The sequence below is a fragment of the Panicum hallii genome, chromosome 5, assembly GCF_002211085.1.
Source record: "Panicum hallii strain FIL2 chromosome 5, PHallii_v3.1, whole genome shotgun sequence".
NCBI lineage: Eukaryota > Viridiplantae > Streptophyta > Magnoliopsida > Poales > Poaceae > Panicum > Panicum hallii.
The window spans coordinates 20,339,651-20,348,709 of record NC_038046.1 but is presented as its reverse complement, the minus strand read 5'-3'; the positions used below and the strand labels follow the sequence as shown (position 1 = coordinate 20,348,709).

At 50.4% G+C, this 9,059-nt stretch overlaps 1 protein-coding gene across 1 annotated transcript; it reads right to left on the bottom strand.

Moving 5' to 3' along the window:
* Positions 1–3,612: 3,612 nt before the first annotated feature.
* Positions 3,613–6,700, bottom strand: LOC112892547 (nuclear mitotic apparatus protein 1). The gene is made up of 3 exons (XM_025959686.1): positions 5,527–6,700; positions 4,227–5,245; positions 3,613–4,100 (listed from the first exon to the last, which is right to left on the bottom strand). The coding sequence occupies exons 1-3, from the start codon at positions 6,698–6,700 to the stop codon at positions 3,768–3,770; spliced, it is 2,526 nt and encodes an 841-aa protein (XP_025815471.1). The 3' UTR covers positions 3,613–3,767.
* Positions 6,701–9,059: the final 2,359 nt, after the last annotated feature.

The following is a 9,059-nucleotide window of genomic DNA, read 5'->3' as shown; positions in this document are numbered from 1 at the left end:
CTTGATCCCGGCAGACTTCCACACGGGGGCACTCTGGCGGCGGTGAGGTGTGGGAAGGGAGGCGGGGGGCTGCGGGGAGGCGGTGGTGGTCTGCTCGGGTCACCCCTCGAGGCGACGCGAGCGGAGCGGAGCGGCGGGTCTTATTCGCTTACCGTTGTAACAATTGGAGCCACATAGCTGCTTTCTGACACAATGGTTTACACAATAGAGATTTTTCTCCAAGACTACAAGTCTCAGATAATTTTATTCCACTTCAACCTTTACATGTGGGGTCACATTGCAGTGTGACTACGTGGTTCAGGTTCTCTAATAATCAGCAAACACAATTCAGGATGGCGCGGCCAGATTTTTCTGCTCCTTTGTTGATTTCAGTTTGGCTAGATTGGGCAAGTCCGGCTCTTCAACTTCTGTCCCGTGGACCTTGCCGATTTCTACACAACACCCTATGACTGGTTGACATTCTCAGGTTTTTACTGTGGCAGATGAGACGTTATCATTTGGGCCACGACTGCCTGCCACCACAGTTTATTCCTGTTCCGGTGATTATTGTATTGCATCAAAGGGCAAATATCATTTTACACTCGTGCCTTGGGCTCTCCAAACTTTGTAAGACGGATTTATATGTGTAAGTATAACGAAACTTCGTACAGAAGTAACACAATGTTTGTACATTTAGAACAAATCCTAGAAACTAACGAACAAAAGTCTGTATACTTTTCTGCAAAAAAAAAACGAGTTTGTATATGTAGAACAGATCGTACAAAGTTATGTAAGAAAACGTCTAAACACGTTGAACAACATATTGTGGGAATGCAATCAATACTATAAATTGATGGAGAAATATTATTTGGTACAAATGTATTAAAAATAAATATACACCTATGGAATAAAAACTGTACACTAGAAACAAAATATAAAATTATATAGCACTTTAAAAAGTATATCATTGAAGTCCTCCAAAATATAAAAAAATTAAAATATTTTCAATTAACACCTCACCTCTTGGGCCGCTTAGAATTGAAGGAGCCATGGTGCAGGGAGCCCAACATAAAAGGAATGACTCATTACGGCCCATAACACCCCACGCATCAGGAAAAAGAAAACAAAACGCCGTGGGCTAACGGAGAGGGATTCGGCTCCGACGTTTTGGTAGACGAGGGTACAGATTAAATGGTTTTGGAGTTAGGGTTAGAAATTAAATAAATGCAAGAGTTGAGGATTAGATACAGTCATTGATATATTCCCAACAAGGAATAATTCTCACCATGTCATTGTAAAATGTCTTGAACCCTAAATTTGCCACTATCAATTTGAGGTTGCAAATGATTCCAATGGCAAATTTCGAATTGCCCCAACATCTTTCATTGATTGCTTAGTTAACCATGAAGATCGGTATGCTTATTGCTCCCTACATGCATATATGCATGGTTTTGGTGGTACACATCATGCATCCATAGAGTAGGTAATTTAGAAGCGTGCATAGGGGTACTTGGGTTTTTCTACTCCCTCCGTTTTTTAGGTGACGTATAATCCTCTGGTGCACAGACTAAGGAGGTGGTTAAGCACCCCCTTAATCTGCTCGGGAACCACTCTCCAGCAATTAATAAGTGCATCGGTTTCTCCCTTGCATGCAGGCATGCAGCCCGTCCGTTAGCCTCCGCATGCAAATTCGTTCGTTCCGCCAGGCATACCGCGCGCCCACGCTATTTTCTCCTCAATCAAGTTGCTTCCTGCCAAACTGCACATGCACGCGCCAAACTGCGCAGGCATGCACGCCAATTTTTTTGGCCAAAAAAGCAAGCTTCAAATTTCAAACCTTGGTGCCACTCCATAGGCTCGTTCCCTATAAATACTGAACCCATAGGCACCACTCCAAGCTATTTCCTCCATGCTTTCTCCTACACAATGGTAGAGCCAAACACCGGTTTTGTTTTTGACCTCAATGAGCATATCGAAGATGATCCAGTTGATCCTAATGCTCCCGTGGACTGGGATGCTATAGCAGAAGATGTCTTTAATTTTGATGTACCATTGTTTCATGAACAGATTGAAGAAGGTCAGTTTTTAGTTTCTTTTTTTTAATCTCTTGCACATCTTTTATTCAATCTATTTATGGTCCATCATCCTTTGTTCAAATAGATGAAGTAACTCATGCATTTGATCTAAACTTGCCTGCGGAAGAAGGAGCTTGGAGTTCAGGCTCATGCATATCTATTCCTACTTGAGTGATCTTTTCCTTTTCATCAGATGCACAAGTTTAATGCAAACCATGTCGACATGGAGGTGCCCATGGAAGTTAGAAACCACGGAAATTACACTGTCCTTTTCCTCTTCTTTTTCACAGTAAAATTTAGTCATATTAAAAATTTTCTTCATGCTAATGCTGCTACCAATCTTACTCCTATCTGTAGCTGTTAGGACAAGGAAAAGACAGACTACTGATGTAGAGCGTATTCACATATACTCCTTGCTTCTTCAAAACACTACACATTTTCAAGGTAAAGGCACTTTGCATAATGGAGTTTCTTTGAAGATAGCTCAAGAAATGGGGGTGCATTGGCAAGATGGGTAGGAAGAAGTTGTCAACAATGTGGTTAGCAAGAAACCGAAAAATTGTGGGCGTAACAGAATTGAGATCAGTCCCGAAGTCATCCAAGGAGTGCCTCTTCGTCAGAGGACAACTATGCAAGATTTAGCACGTGCGTTAGGTGCCTCCAAGAGCACGGTGCATGCACGGTTGAAGGAAAAGCAGATAAAACGCCCCTCCAATTCCATCAGATCCTATTTGACACCCGCAAACAAGAAATCTCGTGTAGAGTTTGCCATCTCTATACTTGATAGCAGGAAACCTCATCGTGCATATCGATGAGAAGTGGTTTTATAGGACAAATAAGGTCTGGAAATTTTAGTTGGCTGCTGGTGAGCATGAACGATTCATTTCTCCGCAGAATCGAGGCGTGTACATGCAGCGCTTAACTACGTCGGTTTTAGTTTTCTCCAGGATCGAAGAGCGGACCAATATACGACATGATTTCCTGTCGCTTTTAAAAAAAGTATACGACACCTAAAGAAAAAAATGGAGGGAGTATTAACAATATGGTGGAGATGAATAATTTAATGCGGATTTAGGGGGTTATTTTGATGTCGTTTTCATAATGGTGGAGGTGGCTAGATCAGATATTGAGTTTGGGGTTACTTTCATGCTATTCTTCCCTAGTGGGGTGATTTTGATATACAAATTTTCATATGTAGTATGTGGTGTAAATAGAAGCAAATGGAATCCATCAACAATGAACGAGTCTACAAACAACATGTTTGGTTCAAAGAATCATCTCATGCAGGATGAGTTGATCCTGTACGGGTTCATTCTAGCTAGGATTTGATAGTCCTTTGATTTGAAGGACGACGCCAGCCACTGAAGTTTTAGGAGCCCGGTTCACCGGGATTGACCTCCAGGCGCTTGCGAGTTGCGAGGGACTAGTCACCGGATCGTTCATGCTGCGATGCAAACCAAACACGTAGAAAAATCGATTGTATGGTGTTTGTTCTTCTGTGTATATTTCTCTAGTTGTGTCCTCTGAGAATTAATATGGAGCTTACAAAAGTCAAAAGGAGTCTCTGATCAGTGGAAGTTAGATTCATACCAAATCCAATAGCCATGATCCCCAACATGTACTGCAGCAAAGTTCACTGCAAACCTCCCTTCATCAAAAAGACCAAGCAAGTCCCTTCTAACACATCATGGATCAAGTCATGGAACACAGAGATCAGCGCGAGGTGCGGAGGATGCCGTGGAAGGTGAGCGTGCCCTCGAGGTCCCCGATGATCCGCGCGATGCGCACCTCCAGCCCCCGCTGCACGTCCCTCAGCAGCGCCCCGGCCACGTCCATCAGCCTCTTCATGTCCACGCCGTCCCCGCCGCCGCCGCCGCGGCTGAGGCCCGGCGCGATCCTGGACTGCGTCTCCAGCAGCTTCTGCCCCGTGGCCACCATGAATCGCTGCAGCTGGAACGTCTCCTCCAGGAACTGCCCCAGCGCCGCGCTCTGCTCCCCGCCGCCGTGCCGCCGCTCCTCCCGCCCCACGCTCCTCTTGCTCTCCCCCTGAAATTGAGACACGGCGACACCACATCACACAGGGGGTTAATCCCTTGCCTTCGACACATTATCCTCCTGAAATGCAGAAACATTTTAATTTTCAGGACGATGGGAAATGGGGATTCGCCGTACCATCCTTGCGCAGAGGTCGTCGATCTTGTCGTCGAGGGACTGGTAGCGCTTGACGTGCTTGCTCAGGAAGGACATCATCGTCTGGTACCTTGTCCTCGGATGCTGCCTGCTGTTGCTGCTGCAGCTGGCTTCGCTCCCGGACGGCTTCGCCGCCGCGGCCTCCTCCCTGCTTTCCGCGGCCAGCTTCTCCAGCACCAGCAGCTGTTGCTTCAGCCGCTTGATCTTGTACGACACAGCCAGGGCGTGGATGTCCGTCTTCCAAGCAGAGTTTGTCTTCTGGTCAGGTGGCACGGCCACGAGCGCGAGCTCGGATGTCACCTCCTGGGAGCTGCTCGTGCTGGCCTGCGTCTGCGCGTTCCCGGGATCGGTGTAGACCTCCTTCTCCTCCTCGATCTCAGACCTGAATGACTGCCGGGCCGGGGCGTCGTGTTCCGTCGACGTCGCCGCCGCGGCGCACGCGAGATCCCGAACTGGAACGACAAGCGCCTCTGCTGCTTCCACATCAAACGCCTTCTCCTTGTGATCATCTGGGGAGGCTGGCCCGTCCAGTTTGGTCTCTTGATGCCGCCAGCTGCCGGATGACAGCCGATCGGCTTCTGCCCACAATGTTCTGTGGATCTTCACAGGTGAACATGGGATGCAGCGGTCGTCGGCGTCATCTTGGTCACCGGCCGCCGTGCAGATTTCCACCCCGAGTGCCTGCGCTTGGAGCGTCTTCAGCTGCTCCTTGAGTGCCCTGTTCTCGTTCTCCCTGTCCAGGAGCAGGACCTCCACCCCGGCGCTGTGCTTCTCGTGCTGCGCCAGCCGCGCCTCCAGCTCCTGGATCCGGGACCGGAGCCGCGTCGCCTCGACGTCCATGCTCACCGCCCGCCATCGGAACGCCTCCAGCTTCTCGTCCTTGAGCCGGAGCTGCTCCGTGAACGCCTCGATCTCCGTGGCGTGCCGGTGCTTGATCATGGCCGTGTACTTCTCCGTCTCCATCTGGAACCACTCCTGCAGGCCCTGGTACTCCTCCACGGCTGCAGGCCGCCAGGCCGTACAAATCAAGAATAGCATAGTCAGAACTCTGAAATCTGAAACACTGCTGTTTGTTCACCATTTCTAATGTCTGACAATTAGTTTGGAAGACGGTGATGCTGTATTTTTCTCAACCGAACATGTTAGAACACAACAAAAACAAACTTTTTTCAATTGAATCCTGGAAGCATATGTGAGCATGTGCCGACCAGATCAGTAGGAGTACTCCTTCCATTCTGTGAGCAGAAGCAAGCAGAGGACAAGACAGAGCAGGTGGACATACCGGGCTTGTCGTCGACGTGGCTGGCATACCGGTCGACGCATTCAATGGTGGTCAGCTCCTTCGCCGTCGCTTGCCGGTGGTACTTCTTGCCGTCCCCCTCAACGTGGTCCACGAACAGTATCTTGGTGTCGCTGGTCTCGTGCGCCGCGGCGTCGGGGGCCAGCAGCTTGTCGGAGCACCCGGCCGGCTGCGGCTGGTCGGCCGCGCACCGAGCCGACGACCTGGAGGATCCCCGGCGGTGGCCGCGGGACTCCCACATCTTGCGCCACCGCTCGGCCTCGAGCTCCGCCTGCTTCCGCCTGGCCTTGCACATCTTGACCTCCCGCACCAGCATCTCTCTGTCCTCCATGTCGATCTTGGACTTGCGCAGCATTGCGGAGAGGATCTTGTCCTTGTGGTCCGCGTCCCGGCGGAGGCGCGCGGCCTCGGCGGAGAGGTCCGCGGCCGCGGAGGCCGCCTCGTCGCGGCGCTCCAGGGCCTCCCTGAGCTCTGCCTCAGCCGTGTCCGCGAGACGCGCGGCGCGGGCCAGGTCCGCCTCCAGCTGCCGCTGCGCGGACGCGAGCTCCACGAACGCCGCCTTGTGCTTCCGCAGCTCCGCGGCGTGCTCCGCCGCCTCCTTCCCGGCGCGCTCCCGCAGCTCCTCTGCCGCCTGCTCCGCGGCGCGCAGCCGCTCCTCAGCGCCTTCCCGCCTCTGAATCTCCTGCTCCAGGGCTGTGTCCTTTAGCGCCGCCGCGTCCCGCTGCTCCTCCAGCTGCCGCCGGAGCTCCGCGGCCTCCTCCTCGCGCTTGGCCTCGCGCGCGCGCGCCGCGGCGACCACGGCGTGCACCTGCCGCCGCAGGGACTTGCGCTCGGTGAACCACCGCTGCTCGTGGGACGCGAAGATGCCCGCCACCTTCTCGTTGGCCTTCGCGTCATCCGCCCGCCGGTGCCGGAGCTCCTCGACCTGGCGCTCCAGCGCGGCGACCTTCTCCCGCAGCGCGAGCTCCCTGGCGCGCGACCACCGGCACCCCCGGCGGCCGGCGCCAAGATCGCACCCGCCAGCGACTCGCCCCTGCGCTCCTAGAGCGGCGAGGGCGCAAGAAAAGCCGACGCAGTAGCCAGCGGCGCAGTGCATCGAAACGGCCGCCGAGGACGACGGCGCCGGCGCCAATGGCAGCGCGTGATCAGCCGCCATCACGTCCGCGGCCTTCCCCCCACTTGCTTGTGGCTCGTACTGGAATTGAAGCAGCGGATCACTGAGCTAAAGAAAATAACTCCCGTCCTGTCACTTGTAGTTACAGGATTTGACCGCCTCCCTAACGGCAGATAGCCAGCAGTGCCGCGAGTCTCGAGCGGCGAGAGCAATGTCGGCCCGGCGGCGTGGCGACGGGAATGATGGCGGCGGGCGATCGGGAAGGAGAAAGGGGAATCGACGCGAGCTGCAAAGTGGCAAGGATGGATCAAAGTGATGGGGCCTGCGGAGGAGAATTGCGTTGGCAGCGGATGATTGAGTTGAGGGAAAGGCTGTCGCTGGTACGGAGGCGGTCAATGTGGGGAGCTGGGGTTCCAAATGGAGCGCCACGGCCAGCGCACAATGGAATGCGAGCTCAGCTCCATCGCTTCGCTTGCTTTGCTTCTTTAGTGGACAACAGCATGGGAGACTGGCTGTACTGGAGTGGAACGCCTCTGTCGTCTAGTTCGCCTGTCTGTTTTTTTTTTGGAAAAAGAAACGACAGTTCATCTGGATTTTGATAAGCTCGGCATTAAGGAATTAATTAACAGAGATACTAACTTTAAGGATACATGTACAGCCGATAAATCTGAATTGTACGATGGGGATCCAACCCCTTGCACGTTATCTTCCTCCTCCAAACCTTTCACTGTAAAGTAACATACTCCCTCCATCTTAAAAGAAAAATCATTCTAGGATTGAAAATTTGTTAAAAAATATATCATTTTATCCTGTTTAGAAAGTATATGTGCATACAAGAATCGATTCGTGCCAAATATGAGTAATAAATAGAGGTAAATATGATTATATTCTCTACTTATTGATCTATCATAGAATTCTTGAAAGTGACTTTTATTTTAAAACGGAGGGAGCAGTCATTTTTCTCTTCTAATTCATTTTGATCTGTGACCGCTGCTTGGCCGGAAAAAAATTGGGTGCAGACCGGCTGCAAACCCACGCCGCTGCAGCCCCAGACAGATCAATACCCCCTGGCCCACCTGTAAGCAGAGGTTTGGTGCCCCCGCATAACTCTTCTGCAGCTGGATTAATTAGCTTCGGCTCCGGCTCGATTAGATGGCTCCCGTAGGCATCACGGGGCACAGTTTTCCGGCTCGAGCTTGGAAACAAATCAGGGCTTGCCTTCTAATTGTGCGACTCGATTAACTACAGAAAATCTACCATACGTACAGACCTAATACTAGGGCGTCACGCCGCCTCCGATCACCAGAATCGCGCCGCCGCACGCTGATCAGCAGAACACGGCTGATCATCAGCAGGATCACGCCGCTGCCACACGCCGATCTTCACGAGGGCATGGCAGGACATGAGGAGACGGCAAGGCAGGAACAGATGGCAGGGCAGCCCATACCTCCTGTTGTGCGTGAGAACTCTCCAATCATTGAGGATTATGGTGTCAACAACCAACAAATAATGCCGGTATACTCTATTATTTGTTTAACTTATATTTGTTTATCTATGATTGATTATTTATGTTCACAGTGCTCATGACCATACGTTATACATGGCAGATGACACAAAGCACAAATTCGATCACCATAGAGCCAGTGGCGGGTGAAGCACCAAGAGAGCAAACATTGCATGAAGCAGCGTTGCCTAATGTTGCAATTACTCAAGGGGATGACAACACAATCTCTGAAGCAACAACACATGAGGTAACAAGTTGACATTTAATATTTACTTTAAGAAAAATAAAATAATGTTGTAGTAATATGATTTTATTCGGACACATCCTACAATAGGTTGTTGATAAAAATAGGCCAACAGTGGTAATTCCTGAAATTGGAATGGCATTTGAGTCTGAGGAAGACGCTTATGATATGTATAACACCTATGCTGGGAAGGTTGGGTTCAGTATTAAAAAGCATGATACAAAGCGTCGAGCAGATAAAAGTATATATTCCAAGGTTTTCGCATGCAGCAATCAAGGATTTGCAGATAATAGTTCATCACAAACCACTACAAGAACAGGTTGTCGTGCCCGCATTCAATTTAGTATCAGCAGAGAGGGAGTTTGGACAGTGCAAAAGATTGAATCTGAACACAACCATTATCTAACTAGTCCAAATAAGACATGCAAGCTTAGATCCCAAAGAAAAATTATAGAAGCCGATAGACTACTTATTGCTCAAATACGTGAAGCCGGTATGAAGCCAACTCAAGTATTTGAGTTTATGAAGCAATTCTATGGTGGTGCCGAAAATATCCCCTTCTCAAGATCAGATTGTAATAATGAGATTGGTCGTGAGCGGATAAAATACTTGGAATCTAATGATACACAAACACTGCTGGAATATTTGAAAAA